The 23,596-nt window shown below is 37.4% G+C and overlaps 2 protein-coding genes and 1 long non-coding RNA gene across 16 annotated transcripts; 1 reads left to right on the forward strand and 2 right to left on the reverse strand.

Moving 5' to 3' along the window:
• Positions 1–1,347: 1,347 nt before the first annotated feature.
• On the forward strand, positions 1,348–3,939 carry LOC110909165 (ras-related protein RHN1). Of its 2 annotated transcripts, XM_022154190.2 has the most exons (8): positions 1,348–1,540; positions 1,608–1,685; positions 1,790–1,957; positions 2,147–2,195; positions 2,284–2,357; positions 2,827–2,920; positions 3,394–3,494; positions 3,734–3,939. In XM_022154190.2, exons 1-7 carry the CDS (start codon positions 1,502–1,504, stop codon positions 3,492–3,494), a joined length of 603 nt encoding a protein of 200 aa, XP_022009882.1. In that variant the 5' UTR covers positions 1,348–1,501; the 3' UTR covers positions 3,734–3,939. The 2 variants fall into 2 exon arrangements, with proteins under 2 accessions (XP_022009882.1, XP_022009881.1); XM_022154189.2 differs by having other exon boundaries at positions 3,394–3,937.
• A 927-nt stretch (positions 3,940–4,866) lies between these two features.
• Positions 4,867–9,033, reverse strand: LOC110909163 (BEL1-like homeodomain protein 3). 13 transcript variants are annotated; one of them, XM_022154183.2, is made up of 6 exons: positions 8,909–9,033; positions 6,983–7,341; positions 6,807–6,882; positions 6,499–6,592; positions 5,296–5,350; positions 4,867–5,214 (listed from the first exon to the last, which is right to left on the reverse strand). In XM_022154183.2, the coding sequence occupies exons 3-6, from the start codon at positions 6,814–6,816 to the stop codon at positions 5,080–5,082; spliced, it is 294 nt and encodes a 97-aa protein (XP_022009875.1). In that variant the 5' UTR covers positions 6,817–6,882; positions 6,983–7,341; positions 8,909–9,033; the 3' UTR covers positions 4,867–5,079. The 13 variants fall into 13 exon arrangements, 9 of the variants coding, with proteins under 9 accessions (XP_022009875.1, XP_022009876.1, XP_035838699.1 ...); XM_022154184.2 differs by having other exon boundaries at positions 6,807–6,890; XM_035982806.1 differs by having other exon boundaries at positions 6,967–7,341.
• Positions 9,034–19,537: 10,504 nt separating this feature from the next.
• LOC110905807 lies at positions 19,538–22,265 on the reverse strand. The gene is made up of 3 exons (XR_002573434.2): positions 22,130–22,265; positions 21,382–21,468; positions 19,538–19,720 (listed from the first exon to the last, which is right to left on the reverse strand). It is a non-coding gene; the product is annotated as an uncharacterized LOC110905807 (long non-coding RNA).
• Positions 22,266–23,596: the final 1,331 nt, after the last annotated feature.

Consider the following 23,596-nt stretch of genomic DNA (forward strand, 5'->3'; position numbering starts at 1 on the left):
TTAGCAAAGAATATAAAAGTTGAAATGCATTGTAGTGGTTAATCCACATTCTCCCAACATTTGTCGATCTCTCTCTCTTTTTTTTTTTTTTTTTTTTTTTGGGGGGGGGGGGGGGGGGGGCAGTGTTGTGTACGTTTTTCTAGTGTTTTTTTATGCTTACAAAGTATTCAACTTTTAGCAAAAAAAAGAAAAAAACAGATCTAGCTAACAACCATGTTAACTTGAAATAAAAAAACGGCTATGTTTTGTTCTTTTAGTTTTCTTAACAAATTTAGTTTCTTGCCTTTAAGTTTAAGTTAATCAAGGCTTTTTGAAAGTATGTTTTTCTTTTAGAAATAAAACCTAATCTCAAAAGTTAATCAAGGCTTTTTGAAAGTATGTTTTTCTTTTAGAAATAAAACCTAATCTCAAAATAGTAGAGAACTCAATTTACCTAATCTTCAAACAAGTAGAACTCAGTTGTTCAATTTATAAAAACCTAATCTCAAATCAAGTGGAAGTCAATTGCTCAATATTAAGATGCATTCTACCTACCTTCGATATTTATTTCTTTTCTCTAATCAAATATTCTACCTAGATCACAAATTTATTTCTTTTTTGTAATCAAATCTTCTACCTAGATCACAAACATAATTACTTCTTTATATTAATGTTCTTTAAACTACCACTAATATGTCTTTATACCAAAACCCAACGCCTAATTACATCTACCACTAATACCACCGCTAACATGTCTTTACACCAAAACCCAACGCCTAATTACATCTACCACTAATCTGTCTTTATACCAAATCCCAACGCCTAATCAAACCTAAATAATCTAAATTAATAAAAAACTAGGCCAACACAAACCCGAAAGTATAGTACCAGTCCATTTTAGGGATGAGTTTGGTATCGTACCAGCAGGGTCGTGATTGGTTTTTCCACTCTACTACCAACATTTTTATGTATAATAAACGAATGTATATACTAAATATGTATTTAATACATATATAAAAGCTTATGAAAATCTTTCTAACCATTTGAAAATTTGGATCTCAGGCGACGACACAAGCTGGCTGGCTCTGGGTACCAGTATCGAAAATACCGATTTCGAAAATCATCAACTGGTATCAAAAATACTTAGTATGATACGGTATGGTACAATATTTGAATGTAAAATTTGGTTAAATACTCGTACCCAACCGAAAGTACATATCACGTAAACACTAGTGGTACCCAACCGAAAGTACATATCACGTAAACGCAAAAAAAAAAAAAAAAAAAAAAAAAAAAAAAAAAAAAAAAAAAAAAACCCGGTAGCAAAATGGTTATCCCTACTTTTCAACCCCAATTATAGACCGACACTAATATTTGAGTGAGACAAACGCCAAAGAAGCTTCATATTGCAAGGTGACATCATTTATATCGACGACGCTTCAACCATATTATTACGTCTCCCACCCACCTGCAAAGCCAAAACCCCTTTTCTCCAGCAACATTTCACCTCGATCGCATCACTATGGCTACAATCGGACACAATAATCTCAACGCAAAACTGGTAAACTTACTCAATCATCATCAATAATTCATTCAATCTCTCATATAAACCTTCACAATTTTGTTAGGTTTTGCTCGGAGACATGGGAGCAGGTAAATCAAGTCTAGTTTTACGCTTCGTCAAAGGTCAATTTCTTGAATTTCAGGTTACTTTCTGACTTTCTTCGTTTTTAATTTTGACGTTGACTTGTTAGGGTTTCAGTTTGATTATTGTGGTTGTTGTTGAAGAATTTGTATGAATTGATGGCAGGAATCGACGATCGGAGCGGCGTTTTTCTCGCAAACGCTAGCAGTTAATGATGCCACTGTCAAGTTTGAGATCTGGGATACTGCTGGTCAAGAGAGGTATCATAGTTTGGCTCCTATGTATTATAGAGGAGCTGCTGCCGCCATTATCGTCTACGATATTACCAGCGCGGTATTATTTATTTATCTGCTTCAATTTCTATATGCTTTTTGGTGTGTATGTTGATAGAATTTGGGTTAATATGTTGTTTGGTGTTAATATGTCTGTGGTTTGAGAAGTTGGATTGTTTTGTGGTTTTTTTAATTATTTGTTATGTGTTTGGAAATTGAATTCACTTGATGTTTATGTGACTATTTTTAGGATTCTTTTACACGCGCTAAAAAGTGGGTGCAAGAACTTCAAAAGCAAGGTGAGTAGATGTCATCTACTTTAGGTTGATAAGCAGAACACTAATATAAGAATGTTTCATGTTATATTATAATGTGTGGGTGGTGCAGGCAATGCTAACATGGTTATGGCACTTGCCGGCAACAAAGCTGATCTGGAAGAGAAGAGGAAAGTGACAGCAGAAGTATGCATTTTCCCTCTGTTTTTACTTCTGTGAAATTGACTCTTTAGGGTTGTTCATGTTAGGAGAAAGGAAACTCATTTGTTTTTTCATAAAATGGTCGTCGTTTCTTTGTTTTTGCATCGTGAACTCAACTGATATGTTTACTCCACCTTTGTAAACCGGAAAACACAAGAAAGCGCTAATCTGGAGCATTTTGTTTCACTTTAACGTGTTTAAATCTATGTTTTTGCAACCCCTCTTATGTTTTTACACTTTTCTATGCATAAATGACTTGGTATACAGTTCTTCCCTGAGCCTAAACTTAACTGACATGTTGTTGAACTTCTGTTGCTATTATCTTTTGTATATTTTTTCTAATTGCAACACTAGACATTGCATCCAAGTTGGATGATAATAATAATAAGTAATATATTAATCAAGTTCCTAAGATACCCTTATCGCCTACAATGATTAGTAATTTATCATGCAGGAAGCTCGTGTATATGCCGAAGAGAATGGTCTTTTCTTCATGGAGACGTCTGCTAAAACTGCTGCAAATGTTAATGACGTATTCCATGAAATAGGTATGCACACTTTCTCGTTTAGAAGCTTTGAAAAATCACATCTTTTAAGTTATTATATTCTTAATAATATCCCCAATTCTTCAAATACAAACCTTATTTGAACGATTACTGTAAATTATTTATTTAATATTGTATTTCTTTTTAGGAATAATGGATTCTAACAATCCCAACTATTAGCCGTTGGCTGGCAACGGTCCCAGCTTCCAAAATAATCAGTGATGGTCCTACCTTTTCACATATTGTAAACTAATGGACCTTTACTAACGGAAACTTTATTTCTTTTTGCCCCCTTATCCTTTTCGGTCTAGTAAAGGTCCTTGGTTTACAATATATGAAAAGGTGGGACCACCACTGGTTATTTTTGAAGTTAGGACCGTTGCCGGCCAACGGCTAATAGTTGGGATTATTAAAATCCATTATTCCTTCTTTTTGTCAAAATATCTGATATGGGAGTGTTGTCTTGTTTGAAACAGCCAAGAGACTCCCTAGAGCTCAACCGACTCAAAACCCAGCTGGCATGGTTCTTGTGGACAGACCAGCTGACGGGGCCCGGGCCGCATCATGCTGTTCATAAGTAACGTCTTAATTCTCGATTATTATTATATTCTGTAGCGGTTTTCTTTCTTTATGCACATTTGTTTGAAACTCTACTGGAATAGCATGAAAGTTTGATATCAATAAAAGGTGTACGCGGCTAGTCGTCCTTGTTAGTTATGTGATTTTTGATTTGCTAGCCTGACCCTTGAACCTTTGAATGATATATAACGTTAAACAAGTAAATTTGTTATGATACCGGATATAACCTGATGACAGGTATGATTTAACTGTTTGTAACTGTGATACACACGTGGAAGCAGCCTACGGTTTCATGGAATCTGGGCGTTCTCTATTGTGTGATGAAGATTGTAAATTTGTGATGGGCTTGGTGGAATTTATGGTTTGAAGTTGTATACGATGTGCAAATAACTGTGTATTGGTAATTCTTGCTATAAGGATAGTACTGTGTTAATGTTTTAACAGATGCTAAGGTGCATCTGTGCCTTGTTGCATTGAGATGCCTAGGGCCTGTAATTGTGCCGAGCTAGGCTGGGATCGAGCTCGAGCTCGAACTTAAATGAGCTAGCTCGGCTCGGCTCGTTTATTTTCTCAGGTGAAAAGTCAAGCTCGAGCTCGGTTCGTAAAAGATCAACCAGCTCGAGCCCAATCGAGACGGCTCGTTAATTTTTTTTGTTGAATTTTTTTTACAAATATTGATAACATAAAAACAAAAAGTAAAATTACAAATATTGATAACATAAAAATAAATATTAAAAGATTAAAAACTAAAAAAAAAATAACATAGATTTTTATATTAAAGGCCTAAAACATATTAAAAGTATATAATAGGTATTATTAGTAGTTTTTTCAATATTACATTAAAGGCCTAAAACATATTAAAAGTATAATAGTTATTATTTGTAGTTTTTTCAATGTCTTTATATGTTATTGATTAATTGAACATGCTTACACTATAACCCCTCTTCAACAACGTCCCACATGTTTTTAATTTCCATACATTTAAAATTTAAAAATTAATTAATCTATGATTAAACAAGTGGGCCCCGCTGGAATTCGGCGGTGGGGCGGTCCGACTTTTAATAAATTTAAATAGAAATGTAGATGAAGTGGTAAAAATGATGTTAATGTATGGAATCTTATCGATGTTGATTCGGTATCAACACTCGATATAGCAACCGAAAGAGGGAACTTAATAAATAAAAGCGTGATAAGTTCTAAAGGATGTCGACACAGATTTTACATCGATTAAAAACCATAATACACGAATACCAGTAACGGTTCTAATAGTACAATACCGGTACTGATGTTTTCGTTGGGTACCGGCTCGATCCCTCTGCTTTTCAAAGAAATTATATCATGGATTTTGTTTTTTTACTAACCAACGAAAATTATAAAAAGAAAATGAAACTATTGAATCAAAGACATATTATTTAAAGTGTAAGGGTGAAAATCAAACTTGAAAAGGTAAAAAAACAGAGAAAAAGTTACTATAACACACTAATTTTGTTTTAATATATACTAGTTTATACCTCCCACGTAGTGTTGGTTCAAGATCGCATTCTTGGCTTTCTTCATCTAAAGTGGATCAAGCCAAACCAAAATCAAAAACTTGCAGCCTGTTCTGGTGAAGATTCACAGTTCACCTCTTCATCACCGAACTCTTCTTTGTACATTTCAACCATTATTCCAAAGGCGTGCACACGCGTTCGTTTATAAACCAGTCTGCAGTCTGCAATCTGATACGCACATTAAATATGATTTATACGACGATAAACATAAATCTTTAAAGAATATATACAACTCGATTATCAATATACCTGGCTTCTAGCGAGACCCGTTTGTCGCATGATCTTCTCTGAATCTTTCGGGTAACTAAAGATAACAATAGTAAAATTTGTTAACGTAAGTTAATAAAAGTTCAATAAATAACCAGTTCTTTTGTTGTTTCATATTATAGTTAGGGTGTTTGGACTTGTCTTATAAAATGATAATTTGCTGAACACTACATCAGTTTATAATGATATCATGACTCATGCTTTGATTAACTTATGAACAATGACATAATTAGTTTAATGCCACGCACAACAAAATATGATTTATCAAACAATAAAGAGTTTAACTATCCTGGCAAACGGACGGCCATAACAGATCAGTGCGTGTTGTTTTTAGAAGAAAAATTATCATTTAGTTTGAGTAGGTTGGGGAAGATATATGATTGTTCATATAGCAGCAATATTATCTTTTCAAAGTATACAAAGGGTTTGGTCAAACTTCAATTCCATATGGACAATATAGCATGAACATTATGTTTAGGGTGAGCGGGGCACTTCTCGGGGAGGGGAGCGGGGAGTGAAGTCCCCGAGCGGGAACACCGCCGCCATCAATTCGGGGAGGGGAAGCGGGGTGGGGGAGCGGTGTGTACTCACCGATTGAGAGAGAGGAGAGAGAGAGAGGGGGGGGGGGGGATGATTGGTTGTTAATGTGGGTCCACCCTTTTTCCACCAATCATATTTTTTTCTTCTTTTTTTTATAAAAAAATAATTGTGTGAGTGGAGTGATGCCAACGTTTGAGTGCAAAATGGGGACTTAAGAGGGGAGTTGACGTGGCGCGTGCTGATTGGGTGTGTGTAAGAGATGTCACTCCCCTAAGAGAGGAGTGCCCCTCTCACCCTTAGATTTAACATTACTAAAGGTCTAAAGCAATAGCATGAACGTAAAATAAAGACTTATTACTTAACTATACTAAAGCCCAATTTAAGATCAGCAAGATCAAAATCATGCAAACTGAAGACATCAATATTTGAATAGTCATCAATAGCAACAACACATGATACTCCGGATGACACATTCATCATATATAAACATTCATCAACATGCAAAACAAAAAGTCATACATGATTTTGATAACGGTATATATGCAGGCATTTCAAATCGCTGGAATAAGCTACCCCAAAATCATACATGTAAAAAAAAAGTCTTTCAAATCGCCGAAAAGATGATGTGTACACCACACACTTTACCTTTTTCTCATCGGAAATGGGAGATGCCCGGAAAACATCCGGTTCACCAATGTGGTTGTCTCTACTCGGTTAACAAACATCTTGATGATTAACACTAAAAGAATATATTAAAAAAAAAACCCAAAACCTTAAAAGAAAGGATTAGCAAATCAATCATGCAACATGCTATGAAGATGAAAACTGGATTTATGAAAGAAAACACCTACCATAACAAACAAAAACCATAGATAAAGAACTCAATGCTAAAATCATTCAATCACACTTCTAAATCGTAGACTTACCGACATATAAATAGAAATCGAAAGTACCTGTACGCATCAAGTACTATCCTTGCGGATCGAATAAGATTTTCATGTAGTCTTCTACACCAACCCCACGTTTCACCTGCAATTCTGCAAATACATGTCAGACATAGAACAAAACTTTAAAATCTGGAAAAAAATACACAAAACAATGAAAGAAACATGCAGCATGGCAATCTGACGTGCGAAAGCCAATTGCAGGGATGTGAGCATGGCAGCGGTCGATTGTTGTCGTTGGCCGTAAGGTTTAACCTTGTCGGAATCACCTAGACTCATCGGAACTCGTCACTACCACCTCTGAACCCTCGAATCGTCATGCGAATTACGAACCACTGTCACTCAGTTGACCAATCCGACACCACCAAGGGTTTCTACATCTTCCGCTATGTGGATGAAGGCGAGCACGTGCCGGAGGCGGTCGCCGGAAACTCGCCGGCTCCGTGGTTCTCTCTCTATCTTCTGCACCCCTCTTTCTTCTCTTCTCTTCTTTCTATCTCTCTTCTCAGCTTTTATTTTTCACTTCCTTTGTATCACTCTATTTCTATTCTCAACCACATGTTACAACCGCCAAAAAACCCAATTAGAAAACAGCACAAACACAATTACTATTCATTTAAGTTTCTGTACTAATAGATAAATTACTATTCATTTAGGTTTCTCTACTAATAGATATAGACAGCAAGTAATTTTCCCTTAACTCTTATTGTTTTTCATGGCAGTGGCTTAAAAGTTAATACCACAAACAAAAAATATAGTTGTTTGTAGCTTGAGTAAAATACCGAATCTGTGACAAAAAGTACAAAATTGCTCACATCGCTTAAATTTAAAATTCTGCATGTGGTAATCATTCTTATGTTTTCTTCCAAAGGTTTAAAACCGAAAGCTTCTTCAGCCTAGTGTATTTTCTCTTGTATATAACCAACAACATCACCAAATATGTGTAACCTGTAAAATATATCTAAAGTTACTAACATCTACTAAACAAACTAAGTATTGATGTATTCCATATAAGGAACTTTCAATTATCATTTTAATGCTAATCACAGTAAGATGCTTAACAAAGGGAAACGTACTTCTATACTCAAATCAATAAAAAAAATCCAAAGCCTTATTTGATGTCTTTTTCTGATTAATGTTATTTACGATTACCCACGTTGCAGCGCAATAGACCTCCTGGGAAGAATTTAGGGGTTTTCCAGATATAAGAAGAATAAAACATGTGCATATTATATGAGGGTGGTCATAAACTTGGGAAACTCTTTTGCAGCAGTCATCACACAATTCGAATCACACATGAAAGGCAAAAAAGAACACTTACCACACATGTATAATAAACCACGAAGCCAACAGGAAACATAAAATTTTCAAATCAGTCAACACAACAATGAGTTAAATTAAATGGGCGTTGCCCCTCAAAGAAGGCAATATCTTAACTGGTGTTGCCCCTTCTTCACTTTCACCCACTTGACCTTTTAGCCCCCAGCCTACCTTGCCTTTCACAACCTCATGGTTTTTGTGAAATGGAAGACAAAGTCCCCAGCTCAAGATGAAAACAAAACAAAATTGAATCGGCTTGAGTGGGCAATGTGGAGTAACAAAACAGCAACAACAAAAATCATAAACCAATCGGCCCTTTTTTAATAAAAACTTACAGGACTTAATAAATCTTCTATATTCCTATCATTATTAATGGTGAAGCTATTTATCCCAAAAAAAAAAAAAAAAAAAAAAAAAAAAAACAGAGAAAGAAAGAAAGAGAACCATTTAACCCAGATATATCAGTTACATTACCATCTTCTATATCACAACCATTCTTGCATTTTGATGATAGTTTTGATCCCGTTTCACAGACCCACCATCACCAATTTCTTTTTTAGCCACAAACCCGTCTTTTGGTTGGCGATTTCTTTTTTAGCCACAAACCCGTCTTTTGGTTGGCCAATTTGTACTTTTAGATTTTCTTATTTCGGGGTTTTTGTTAAAGATCTGCCATAGTTTCTTTTGTCAAACACACTCTACAAACACTAATTCAGTTTCTCTCAACCTAATACCCAGCTTCAACAGAAAACCTAGAAGACGAAAGAGAAGAAAAGTAATTTGATACTAACCTGATAGCAGCAATGGTTGCAAGAGGCGAGAGCAAGCAAGATGGAGATAGTGGAGCAGAATGATGAAAGGTCTGGAAGAAATCCCTGGCCACACACTTTTGTAAAGAGTACGACTTCTTTGTTTGAGGGGCATTAAGTGGTTAAACACTTTAAAGTGGCAAACCAAAAAACCGACCAATCAGAGCGTGCCATGTCAATTAGGCAAAAGTGTTTAAACTTTGCTGAAAATTGTTGGCAGTGGTTTAAACACTTGGTGAAGTGGTAAAGTATTTTTTTTAAAAAAAAAGGAAAAAATTGTGATTGGTTGAGATAGAAATGGACCTCACCCACAATATCCCCTCTCTCTCTCTCTCACTACCCTCTCTCATGCTTCTCGAATCGGCAATCCATCACCGATTTCTTTCCTTTGCCGCGTCCCAAGATTGTCGGCGGCGGTGTTTGCCGATCGGCAAACACGTTTGCCGATCGGCAAACACGTTTGCCGAGCATTGTCGCGTCCCACACCGTATCCCCTTATGGTCTTTTGAGGGGTGCACCGACATTTATGTTTAAGAATATATAAATATATATTTATAATATTTTGAGTTGGCTAGCCGAGCTAGGCTTAGCGAGGGCTTGTTTACAAATTGACCTAAGCTGGCTTGGCTCGTTGTAATTGAACCGATTTCGAACTGAGCTTTTTTAGAATGAGCCACGAGCAGCAAACTTTTTGAACACCCTTAAAGATGTCATGTCATTATGTTTTGGATGCCAACATTATTAGTTATAACATTTGTGCGTCTATTAAAACATATATCTAAAATGTTAAACAATTGATTGATCCTATTGTCACTTGGGTTGTAACCCAGTGATAACGGCAAAACTTTTTTGAAAAAGACCTATGTTAATATCTGAATAAGCCGTAATTTAAAATGAAATTTAGCCGTTAAAAAATTAATTGATACTATCAATTTGATAGTGGCAAGTTTGAGCCAATCAAACAAGTCGAACTTTAAATTTCAAGTCAACAACAAACATACTCATTTTTGAAGTTTTTGATCATTTAAAAAAGTTGTAAACGTTTTATGGAACTATGGTTTATTATAATCTTAATTAATATAAAAGAAAGTTAAATAAGAATGAAAGGTACATGTTGCGTCGCGGCCTCCTTTTGAATAGTAAATCCAAGTCTATTGAACACGAAACCATGGTTTATTGACGTTAAGAAATTGTTGAGCACGGCCTTCTACACTTTGTTCAAAAAACCGACAGCTTCAGGAGAAAGGGAACCAAAAGTATCAAAGGTAAAGAGAATGAAAACATGTGACACCTCGATATTTATTTAATGACTCCTAAAGTGACACGTGTCTAGACACCTCCACATAATTCAAAATGTTGAAGGAGAGAAAATCATCAAAAAGGGCAAAGATATGAGTGGAGGGACTGAAAATGTTTAAAACCAAATTTTTGGTTGCAATTAGGTCCCTTGCGGACGGTGTCGTAAACCCCTTGCGGTCCGCAATGGGTATTGAAATAAAATAGCATTCCGGCAGTCCTTGCGGACCGTATGGGGTATCCCTCGCGGTCCGCAAGGGGTCCCAGACAACAGATAATCTGCTAGCAATAGCATTTTGCCACATCTCTTCAATATTTGCCACTCTTGATCTGGTGTTGACACATATTAAGACGCTAATCATGCATATAAACACTCACGGACACTTGTCCTAAAAATCATGGCTCTTCATTCATTGTAAATAGCTACCTTGAACTCATAATTATTATATATATCAAATGATATCAATGGTTTGCTACAGTAGTTTTAGTCTTTTATCTATTTATTATTCTTTTAGGTTTTGTTTATATTTCATTTTATTCTTTTTCTTTTAATCCGTTTACTTTTTGTCAACTTCCTTTTCAATTATTTTCTTTTAGTTTTTGTCTTTTCTTTTTTTCTACGTAAGTTTTAACTATTATACAGATGAATTTTTATTTGTCATTTTCCTTTGTTTTTCTTTTAATTTTTTATCTTTTTGTTTTTTTTATTTTAATCACATTTTTATCCTTTAAATAACTTACGTTCATTTATTTTATAAAGTTCTGGTATTGTATAGGTAACGGAATGAGCCGTGCCGTTACCGACCGAACAACATCGATACCGGTATTCGGTTTTTATTGTTTTCATTGATGTAAAATACGTGTCGATATCCTTTTGGTCATATCACAAGTTCGGTACCGTTATCGGTATTCATTTTTATTGTTTTCGATGAATGTAAAACACGTGTCGATATCCATGGGCGAAGCTTTTAAGGGGCGGGAGGGGGCGGCCGACCCCCCGAACTTTTCGCTCAGTAGTGGAGAATATCTAATTTTTGTATAGAAATTTTTTGGTATATACGTTTTCGATCCCCCGTTTTATAGAAATTTTTAGGTCCGGTAACTTCCACCCCCTCGGTCGGAAAGCTCAAGCTTCGCCACTGTCGATATCCTTTTGGTCATATAATGACTTTATTTTTTATCTCTCTTTTGGTTGTTATAACGAGTGCTGGTACCGTAACAAGCCGAACAGATACCGACCGGATTCACACCTTTCACAATATCATTGCGTCTATGTTTCCAATTAAATTTTGTTAAAAGCCGGGTCGCCCCGCCGCGGAGCGCGGGTGCAACCAACTAGTTATAATTCAAAACTCAAACAAACACACTTTATTCTAAAGGAGTCCGGTGTGTAAGTTTTTGTTCTTGCTTTTCAAGCGTCTCCTCTGATTATTTGGAGTAGTCTTCTAAAGCTAGTAAGTGCTCTTTCCTTAGCTCTTTCCATAGAATTGGGCTTCGAAGTCTAATTTCGTCCAAAAGTCCAGAATTGTCAATAGTTTGACTTTTCTGTTGACTTTCGATTATGACCACTTTGACCATCCGGATCCGTATTTACGTGCATAACTCGTTAAAATGGCTTACACCATATAAACGAGTCGTAACGGGTCGAACCTTTTCAAAACTCTTTCAAATCAGAATATGTGGTTAAATAAACCATATTACACGAGACTCCTCGCTCGTATGGTTATAAACCACATTCTATCCGGTCAACGCTTAAACTAGCAGAACCGAGCTTAATCTAAGTTAATCGGTCAAGTCCAAATGACTTATAATGACCAGTAAACTTTTCTAATGGAAAATATTTCCATTCAATCTGGACTATAGAGCCCTCTAGTAGTCACCTTGTTGGACAATAAACTTTGAATTCGGCTGTACTACGAGAACCAAATAGACTGTGAACACAACTAGTACATGTAAATACTTTTTAACCACTTTTTATTATAAAACTTATGATATGGCACTAGTCATTTGGTACGAGTATCGCAAATGAGCAAATACTTCCAAAATGTGAATAACCTAGTTTTAATTCGTATTGCTTGATTAACAATTAAACAATTGGTGGTTAACAGTACCGTATCCGGACGTCCCAATTCATTAATTGTAATGGCGATAAATTGCGGGGTGTAGGCATACACCTGACAGACACAAAATAAATGATGTGTATATTGATCAAATACTGGTTATTATACTGGTTCCGAATGTAAGACAAGCATGTGAATATGGTAACAAGAATCTATCCCAATGAATATCAAATGATTTTCATATGTTTTACAAATGTCTCGGTTAACTGTATTTACCAGCGAAAGCTGACATATTTTTAAAGATTGACTACAGGTGACGAATCTCTATAGTATGTTGGATAAGGTTCGGCCAGGCTTTGGAATTTGCGACTTCAATAGTAGAAAGACCTATAAAGTCCCGAAATCCATTTTTATTAGATCCTACCTTTGAGATATTTGTACCGAATATCAATACATGAAATTTAATATATTTTGGCACTTTTAATACTTGTACTTTATCAACTCCCTACTTCCGCTTTATTTGTGAACTGATATACAATCGTCACGCGTAAACCCCACATCCGGGCTCACCATGATATCGAGGTGTGACAAAACATGTTGATTCCCAGTGGAAGCTTTTGCATGTTTAACAATTTTCCCTGATTCTGTCTTCAACACAACCTGACCAACCACGAAATGGTTTTCACTGAGCCCAACAAGGGGGGATACTCTAGTGAGGTCCACACAAGCGTGTTTCCCACCTGCCCAATAGAACACAAGAATATCCGCTAGTCGAAGAGTGTACCTCCCTTCAAGGGGGCCTGTTAGGAAATTCACAAGGGCATCTTCTTTGGCGGAGATTCTTGTCTGTTTAAGCACATCACATAGGACATCTTTGTCCAAGTCATGTCTGTATTTTAAACCCGGCTCCTTGCAATGGATCACATGTTCCACAAAGTAATCCAAATAAACCTTATGGCAAACTGGGCAAGACTCATTAAACGGAAACAAAGGGATCATTAACCAATATTTAAGGATAACCCGATACTCTATCGTTAACATGTGTTGGCCTAACCATTTGTTGGGGATAACGGTCAGGAAATATTGAGCATGGGGTCCCGCAGACAGTGTAACACTGCTTTCTGGTGCAGGGATAAGTCAGGCTTCACTCCTAAACTCTAAGCGGCCTTACTATATAAGGCACTCACCAAAGTAGTTTGGACATTTGGAGGGGCTATGTCCTTATTAACATACCCATAATCAGCGTCCAGTCCATCGGTACCACTGTTTCGTAGAATGTGGTCCTGTAGACTCCAAGATTGTGCTCTTGAGGCCACAAAAGCGTATGTAGATACATTTTTCGCCGAATATAGGCCTAAACCACCAAAAATGGATCTGCAAGGATGCCAACCTCCATTGAAAGTCCCCATAAATGACCTCTCCACAAACTACAATATCCCTAATTGCATCCAGAGGCCCTAGTAGAAAATAGATAATGCCTCCTCAACAAGCATGGGTTGGCAGGTTTGTAAGCCAAACAACAACTTAGTAACCCACATACAAGAGCAAAGCAGAATGAGCTCGCACTGAGAGTCTCACAAGTGAGGTAGGTATCTCATAAGATCAACCACACATGAAGCCCTTTTTCATAGCCAAACTATTGATATGACCGGCATCCCGACTACCTCCAATGCTAGCTTCCCGATCCCACTAATGAACGAACCTTCTTTCGTTTTTACCTCATTGCATGACGACCAAAAGACCTCAGTTTTCTTGATGTTAAGCTCAAGCCCCAAACATGGTCCCTCAGACCTGATGATATCCAAAGTTTAGCCACTTTAATAGTGTCTCCTATAATTGTTTTATCATCCAAGTACCCCACATGGAAAAGTAAGTAAGTTGCAACAACCCTGCACCCAATGAAAGGGGGGGGGTGTGCAAAACTAAGGCAAAAAGGAGGGGCCCTAGATGGTCTCCTTGTTGAACCCTAGTAGTGAACCCAATGCAATCATCCCCAACATACAACCTAGCTGTTTGTCCATATAGAAAATTGACCCATGGGGGAGATGGATGAGCCTCGAGAATGGGACTAGCAAGGAGAGCCGTCCTATTCACAAGGTTGGAGGCATTAGAGAAATCAACCGTAAGCATAGCCAACGACCCATCCAAATGGAACTGATTGAAAAACATGTTCGCGCCATGGAGCACAACCTCCGCCCCAATAGGGATCCCTACCCCGAATTGGAGATCACTAAGGTAATTGGCCATCTCTTTCCCCGTCTTCTTCACAACTATCTTAGAAACCAACCTTCTCCAAATAGTGCGGCAATACACCTAATTCCAATGTCCAACTTGAGCAACGATGTAAAGGGGCAAATGCAACAAACCCCGCCAAGGCGCTGGGATATCGCCCCTAGTCACTGATATTCGCTAATTTACACATATTTTAGTCCCCACTTTATCCCCATTTTATGCATTTTCGGCCATAAAACCGTCATTCGGATACTTAATCGTGTATACTTTTGTTTACAGGCCTAAAACAACATACCAGACAAGATAATAGTGAAAACGAGGACTTTCCGGACGAAACGACAAAGCTGCAGACATTCTGTTAGAATTCTGACCTGGGCAAGTGGAACGGTCGTGCGACCAAATGCACGACCGTGCATCTCCGACAAATGCAGCACAGTCCGGCAGTGAACGAGGGTGCGACTCGGTGTGCAAGCATATTTCGGTAATGCACGGGCGTGCGTCCGATTGCACCCCGTGCGTATCCGATGTTCAGCCAAAGCCCGGCAATGCACTACAAGTGCAGCAGTCCGTGCTACATGATCCCGAAAACGCACGATCGTGCCTCAGGAAGAACGGTCGTGCGAGACCAAAGACCAGTCAACTCTGCTGATGTCATGAACAGTAACTCCAATAATTAAAAAAGTGAACGGTCGTGCGATCGATGCACGACCGTGCGAGATCGAAATTATATAAAAACTTGCAGAAACATTCTGCTCGTAACTCTTGACATTTTGGGAGCGATTCTGGCGATTTTCAGGCTCCGGAGGCTTCTGCTTTCACCCGGATTCAAGCCACGTTGTGCCGATAAGCTTCGTTATCTTCCAGATTCTTAATCTTATGCTTGTTTATGGTTTGGTTTTCTAATCTTTCCATAATTTTGTTAATCATTCAAGCATTTAGATTAATATTTATGTATTATTGTAGCCTTTGGGCAAAAACACAACAATCCCTTGCTTGATTATAGCCATTAGTATGTTAATCTTTGTTTGTAATGACATTTGGAAGTATTTTCTATGATTATCTTTGATGATTAGTTTGTAACCTTGTTATTGATATTGATTTCTTGATTATAAGTAATTGTGTTGGATGATTGATACTTGGTTAGTTGAGATAGTTGAAAAATGAAGCTTAATTAATCATGTATTAGTAAACTTTAAACTTGGTTAACTAGTTTAGCTTGGTTAAAATGTGGGCACCATGATACTAGAAATGGTTAGTGGTTTAATAAAATGTAATTATTGTTAATCAAGAATGCTTGCCGTCACGTAAGGACCTTAACGGGTTAAATGGTGTTGTTATGAATTCTTGCCATGATTTGTTAGCTTAGTTAGTAGTTTAGGCCAAAATTGCTATCTTGGTGAATTTATGTGCAAGATTTGTAAAATGAACTCGGTTGTGATTTAATCTAGTTTATGCTTGTCTCGGTGGTTGCATTGTGTTTATCGGTGTCACTTTCCTTGTTTAAGTGAGGTTAGAAAACTCCTAATGGATGACTAACTTATTTTTAAGAGATTTTCATAGACATTTATCAATTGCACATTAAAGAACAATTTTAGGTGGTTAAAGTGTGTTTATCGTTTTAGCTTTTCGAATGATTGTCATGTTAGGATTCCCGAAAGGGATACTAATTGTCTTAAAAATGGAAAATTGACCGAATGCTTCTAGTGCCAAAACCGACTTAGTTGACATGCTTTGGTTGTGTATTAAGCAAGGCTATTTATCTATTTTCTACTATGTTTTATAAGTATTTGTTTATGCTTACTTTAGTTTATTAAAAAATCAAACAACTTATGTTTTTACCGGTAGTTTAGTGACAAAGGTCTAGTATTATTTCTCCGCCCATTTCCTTGGATCGATACTTGGTTCTTACAGATACTTTACTACATATATGACGGGGTACACTTGCCTCTTTCGTGTGTGTTTTGATGTAAAATTAATAATCACTTTTATAAATTTAAAACCAAATCGTGTGTAATTTCATTGTAAAAATATGTGTAGTCGCGCACAGGTCAAGTTTTTGGCGCCGTTGCCGGGGATATGACGAGTTTTAGGAACGACCCGAGTCATTGTGTTATCGGTGTATATACTTGTTAATATTCGTGAATATTTTCTTGATTATCTATTTGTTTATTTATTTTGTTAATATTTCTTGCTTTTAATTCAATTTATTCGTTTTCGTGATTCTTTTGTACACTTGTAAATTTTTGTTCCATTTATTTGTTCTAATCCGGATTTAATTATTCATTTATTCGTTGAGTTTTCGGCTCTTCAAAATCATTTTTACACTAGCCGATTCGATTATTTTCATTGCTTTAATTTTTATAAAATTTCGGGCCCATTTTCGGATTTTTATAAATTTTTCAGCCCATTTAAAATAATATTATGTTTCTTTACAGCAAAAAAGAAAAAAAAACAACATTATTATATTAATAAAATATTCATTGTGTCAAATTTTCGTTTACAGGTTGATGTCCTCAACTCCCGCGCCCGCTGTTGCTGAGCCGACTGACAAACCAGCGCATAATCTTAGGAGAAGTAAGAGGCTGCGAGAAAGGTCACGTGTCAGTGCACAACGCATTGCAAACGCGATCGACGAGCCGGTGATACTTTCTGAAGACGAAAGCTCAGGGGACGAAGAAAGAGGCGTCATGGCGGACGACGAGCGACCTTTGAATGAGACGAATCAGCCCGGAAGGGCAGGCCTGGAACCGAGTATCCTTCAGCCTACTATAGATGCACCTACTTTTGAAATTAGATCTAGTATTATTAACATGGTGCAAAATTCAGTACAGTTTGACGGGCGTGAGCATGAGGATCCCGGGAGGCATATCGCTGCTTTTCTTGCTATTTGTTCGACATTTAGGATTACAGGTGTTTCGGAGGATGCAATTCGGTAGAGGTTATTTCCTTTCTCGTTGCGTGACAAAGCTAGAGCTTGGCTTATGTCACTTCCAGCCGGGTCCATTAGGACCTGGAATCAGTTGGTGGAGCAGTTTATGTAGAAATATTTTCCACTTGAGAAAACAAACAAGCTACGGAACCAGATTGTTTCCTTTCGCCAGGACGAGGGAGAGTCGTTGCACACGGCCTGGGAGAGATTTAAAGATCTGTTGATTGATGTTCCACATCATGGCTTCTCCAAGAGACAGCTGGTTTTGACGTTCTATCAGGGGCTCAGTTACCATACACAGGAGCGATTAGATGTGAACGCAGGAGGCGATCTAGGAACTAAGAGGCCGACTGAAGCGTATGATATCATAGAAAAAGCTGCGTTGAAATCCAGCTCGCGTCGGGAAGGAGATAGAGGCCGGGCAGCATCATCATTATCATCATCTCGCGCAGGAGCACACGCGGTGGATGACTACACGGCCATTACTGCACAAATCTCGGCTCTTGCAGCGAAATTCGATAAGTCCCAGACGATTGCACAAGCTGGTTCGGGATGTGACCAGTGTGGAGTGTCACATGAGCCTGGTGCATGCTTTCAGGGAGTCGTGTATGAGGGCCACGAAGAAGTGGATTTTGTGGGTAATCAGGTGAGGCCGCAGAACAATCCCTACAGCAACACCTATAATCCCGGTTGGAGAAATCACCCAAATTTTGGGTGGCGAGCGAACACAGGTAATCAGAACCCATTGGGGTTCACTCAGCGTGCTTCAGCGCCACAGCAGGGTCAGCAGTTCCAGCAATACAACCAACCTTACCAGTATCGTCCATATTCGTATCAGAATCAGGGCACTGGGAGTAGCTCCGAGCAGCAGGCCCTTCAGTCTAGTTCCAAGCTGGAGGATATGATGGCCCAGCTTCTTTCTAGCTCCGAAAAACGATACCAAGAAAGTGAAGATTGTTTTCTAGCTAACGAGGGAGAAATGAGGAGTCAGAAAGCCTCGATTCAGAATATCGAGAATCAGGTTGGTCAGCTGGCGCAGATGATGTCTAAAAGGCCCCCAGGTGGTCTACCGGGCAATACAGAACCAAACCCGGGTGGGCATGTGAATGCAATCATGACCAGGAGTGGAAAGACTACCGGACCCGTCATATCGGACTCATCACCGATCACTGGAGCGGTCCCGACTGACACACCGGACGAGGTGCAAGCCAGGCTACGCCCAGCAAGTACAGCACAAGTCCAGGAGCCGGTCAAAGATTACACTCCACCAGTACCTTATCCAGGAAGGCTGAAGAAACAGAAGAACGAAGAGCAATACGGTAAGTTCCTTGAGTTGTTTAAGCAACTACACATTAATATACCGTTTGTTGAAGCCTTGGCCCAGATGCAAAGTATGCGAAATTCCTAAAGGATATCCTCTCGAATAAACAAAAGCTCGAGGATATATCATGTGTGGTGATGAATGAAACTTGTTCCGCCGTTCTGCAAAACCGTCTGCCCACAAAAATGGGAGATCCGGGTAGTTTTACGCTCCCGTGTTTGATTGGAAACATGTCTGTTAGCCATGCATTGGCTGACTTGGGAGCGAGTATCAACCTTATGCCATATAAGGTTTTTACTAAGCTGGATCTGGGTGAGCCGTCACCCACTCGAATGAGCATTCGGTTGGCAGACCGCTCAATAAAGTACCCGCGCGGATTTGTGGAAAACATGCTTGTAAAAAGAGATAAATTTGTTTTCCCCGTGGATTTTGTTATCCTTGACATGGACGAAGATTCAAGAGTGCCTTTAATACTTGGACGCCCGTTCCTCAATACAGCGAGGACGATTGTTGATGTGGCAGCTGGCCAAATCACGCTTCGAGTAAATGACGAGCACGTGACATTTGATATCAAAAGATCAATGCAGCATCCGCAAAGTCACGATGACATGCTTACTATGTCGACATTGTCGACGCATGTGTGTGCTCTCATTTTCAAGGCACTGTTGACGAGATTGATTCGGACACACGTCTGTCGTGTGGGGACCTGATTGTGTAACACCCTTGTTATTATTATAAAGCTTTTCGTATAAATAACGAAAATAAACAAGCAATTACGATTAAGTATCCTTAGAAAATACGAGTAATTTAAAACTTTTACAACTTAAAAGTTTTCAACATAATATAAATAAGTTCGTCGTTTAAAAGTTACGACGTTACGCCTTGCGGAAGCTTTAATCTTGTGTGTTCGGTTCTTCATCGAGCTTGATCTTCATCCGAGCACTCTTGACATTCACCTAAGATCAAAACCAACTTAAAAGTTAGTTTTGGTAGTTAAATAATAAGCTTAAACAAGTTACATGGGTTAAAAAACCAAAATTTAACAATTTTTCGGAATTAGGGGGCATCGCGTGACGCCTAGGGGCGTCGCGTGACGCCTAGCCCCCTTTTTTCACAGAATGTTACTTGAACTGTTGCTGTACATACCCAGCATGACCCGATTTCACGGAAACGAGCATAACTCTCTCGTTTTTAATCCGTTTTACCCGATTCTTTTTCCTACGCGTCCGTAATTTAATTCTCCATCATATGGAGTTAAAATCCAACATCCAACATAATAAATTTTCAGACCTTTAAGTCTTCGACTCGTTACCTTTTTATCAAAATTTAACCCGTTTATGCATTTTATCAAACAAACATATTTGCTTGATCTTTATATCACATACACTTCTTCAAATTAAGATTATCTACCTTATTAGGTTCTAATCACAGGTTTATTACACAAATTAAACCCGTTTTCGCTCGTATGCTTAATTTGACCCGTTAAGGGTATTTAAGCACTTTTACACAAGATTCACACTCGTTTATTCCTAGCATCTTATTTCCACATTATTTATCAAATGATCTTCCATCACAACTATATTTGTGATGGATTTAATGTGGCGATCTATATAATCCGAGTTTTACCCCTCGGATTATCATTTTACGACAACGACCCATATAGAGTCTTTTGACCAAGGATTTTACATCTTTTGCTTTTATACTTATTCTAAGTATTGGCTTGATTGTAAAACTCGTTTACAAGTGACTTCTCAGGGTTGCTTGCTCAATTTCACTTACAAGGGCGTTTTGGTCATTTTTAACCCTTCTTTTACGACGAAGGGCTTGCTTAAGCCATGCACGCCCAAAATCTCATTTTTAACCAAATCTTGTTTTCAAAACACTCCGTCTATAATCTAAATCCTCCAGTCTACCTTTTAAGGTAACCGAATGTCCCTTTTACTTTGCCTAACTCTCATAGAACTTCAAGTTCTAAATGATGAGTTGATCTATTATACATATCTGGCTCGGATCAACTTATTAATCCGGTTTTAATACCTTGCTTTGTAATTGCTAATTAAGAAAGATGCGAGTACCCATTGGATATCTATTCCTGTAAGCATATAACTCGACAAAATCATTAGTAGATATTGTCAAAAGGTGATGTCTACACCTATTGACCCGTTTGGCCGAATTGACCATTTATCTTTGCGAGATGATATTTATTATCATCTCATCTACATGACTCGCTCCATTTAACACCGTACAGTCATTTTCATTATAAATTGTTTATTACCACTTTCAACTCTTTATGTCTTACGCGAAAAGGCGTCTTTTTAAAAAAAAAACTAACGGTTATTGTCAACGTGTGACTAAATTACCGTTTTACCCTTGTTATTTGTTTTGGCTTACCATAAAAGGGTAACCATTAAAAGTTCATTATTCCTTTCGTCATAATATGACCGACTTATCGATTTACTTCTCTTTAACCATTATTATGGTTTCTTTCATCTTTGATTATCTTGTTTCGTACAACTACATGATGGAACATCATATTTTAATTGTTTAGTTATCTCATTCGTAATTTATACAATAAGAGAATATTCAACAATTTAGGACTAGTGTAAGCTATACTTACCTCGCATCCGAATACGCTTTTCTTCTCGTGTTTGATTCGTTTGACCGCTTCTTTCCCAAGCCTCCACCTAGCTCGTTAGGCGACAAACTATCATCATTCACAAGGTGGTTAGATTAGTCATTTCAACTGACGACTATTCCACCTTACGTATTTTCTATGTCGAAACTACTATTCGACTTTATCATTGGTTAGTTTGACCTTTAAAAGTCAACTACCTTTAATCATACAATAGACATAATTAGGTTAAATCAACATTATGATTAGAACCCGTTTTAACCCATATTTCACATAATTAATCAAATAAGGCAATTACGCGTTTCATTCGTAATTTCAACATATAAACATTCTCTTAGGCCTTTTAACAAACACCTTGTGGGCATATTCTATAAAATCAACAATCAAGTTTCATGACTAACTATTTAGCCAAGATTAAATAATTCTTGCAAGTTTAATATATCTAGTATTCATAATAACATCTAGATTCACCTCATGTAAATAAATAACACTCAATTTATAATCTAATTTCTAGTGTTCTTCATCATTTTACAACACCCATTTAACACACATATAGGTGATCACCAAATCATTCAAGTCATAGCATCATATGTATGATTTTCACTTAGGGTTTAGTTTCCAAGCATGTGTACATCACTAACTTAGCCATAGCTCCTCTAATCCTTACATAATTCGCGAATTATGATACTAACTCAAATTTTGCAACTTCACGAATCATCAAATTTTTACATACCTTGTGATCCCCATGACTTGGTGATCGTTTTTATGTGATCATGCATCGATTTAGGACTGAAATCGACCTTCAATTTGATGATTTTTGGCACTTTAGGGTTTCACCCTCTTTGGTCGCTCCTGATGATCGATCCACGCACACACCTTGTGTGTGTGGTGTGTTTTTTTATTTATTTATTAGAACTTGTTTCCTTTTCAACTGTTTTGGTCCCTCAAGTTTAGATTTTAATTATTAGGTACTAGAACTCCATATTTTATTTACTTATTTACACCTTATTACTAGGTTAATTACTCCTAGTTAACTTGATGGGTTCGGGAAGCTATAACCCGTTATATTTTAAGTCCCGTTAACTCAGGCTCTTATAAACTTAATTCCTTAAAACTTTGATTCGTTTTTATTTAATATTAGGATTTCTTATTTAAATCCAAATATTTACCGGGTTATTTTTTTTTACTACTAACGGTACGTTACCCGTATTTTAGTATTAACGGAGTTTAATTACCAAACCCGTTTTCGGGGTGTTACAAGTCTACCCCCCTTAAAGAGGTTTCGTCCTCGAAACCTTTCTTACATAGTTCATCGAGTTCTAAACTCAATGCGTTTGACCTGAGTAATCTTTTAAGCATTACTCATACTTTAACAATTGTTAGTATTACCGGAAAAATTATGGTAATATCTTTTTGTTTACAGAACATCTACGTACCTCATATGACATAATGTGATTTGAAATAAGGTAATTCTATTATTTCTACTAGTTTAGTTAACTTAGCGATATCCATCACTTTTATATATTAGCGAACCCTTTGTGAATCCGTTACCTTGACCCGTTTAAAGGTCTTTAGTGAAATCTTTCACTTTTAGCAACTATTTCTTTTGTTTTCAAATTCATTTATTCGGTTCAGTTACTCCGAATCCTCCTCTTACGAGCAAACCAAATTTCTCGATTTGAATTGCTGACCTTCACCGGTCTCACTGACTAGACTTATTAGTCCAGTTACTTTTTATCGCTCGCTTGGTTATAATGCGATTTTACTTCACATTACAGTTCTTAACCGTGATCGTGTCGTATCATATTTAATTTATATATCTACCTTTCATTTTCGAAAAGATCACTTTTCGAATATATCGTCTTGCGCCTATCAGCGTCAAGACTTGAATCTTTCATGCTTACTATTCAAATTCCTATGAGAATTTATATTTGTAAAAATGTTATTTCTCACTAAAACTGAATTTTAGTTTAACGTTTTTCTCTTTAACTATGTCAATTACTCATATCAAGGAAATTGACAACCCATAATTTATTGTTTTCCGTTCTCGTTTTACGCAGGGAATCGTAACAAGTTCCCTCACCTTACACTATTGACCCGTAGGTTCCTTCACTTAACCTCGTAGGCTATTTCCTTAAGCTTTCATCTTTTTAAGGCGAGGCCCTTATGATCCCATTGCTTCAATTCATGACCCGTGGGT

This window comes from Helianthus annuus, chromosome 14, assembly GCF_002127325.2.
Source record: "Helianthus annuus cultivar XRQ/B chromosome 14, HanXRQr2.0-SUNRISE, whole genome shotgun sequence".
Lineage (NCBI taxonomy): Eukaryota > Viridiplantae > Streptophyta > Magnoliopsida > Asterales > Asteraceae > Helianthus > Helianthus annuus.

Coding starts and splice junctions, on each gene's coding strand:
- LOC110909165 (XM_022154190.2), top strand. CDS start 1,502: ATGGCTACAATCGGACACAATAATCTCAACGCAAAACTG. Junction 2,358..2,826: donor AGAGGAAAGTGACAGCAGAA/GTATGCATTTTC, acceptor TTTATCATGCAG/GAAGCTCGTGTATATGCCGA. Junction 2,921..3,393: donor TGACGTATTCCATGAAATAG/GTATGCACACTT, acceptor TGTTTGAAACAG/CCAAGAGACTCCCTAGAGCT.
- LOC110909163 (XM_022154180.2), bottom strand. CDS start 7,076: ATGAGTCTAGGTGATTCCGACAAGGTTAAACCTTACGGCCAACGACAA. Junction 6,883..6,982: donor CCTGCAATTGGCTTTCGCAC/GTCAGATTGCCA, acceptor GCAGAATTGCAG/GTGAAACGTGGGGTTGGTGT. Junction 5,351..6,806: donor ATAGTACTTGATGCGTACAG/GTACTTTCGATT, acceptor TGTTATCTTTAG/TTACCCGAAAGATTCAGAGA.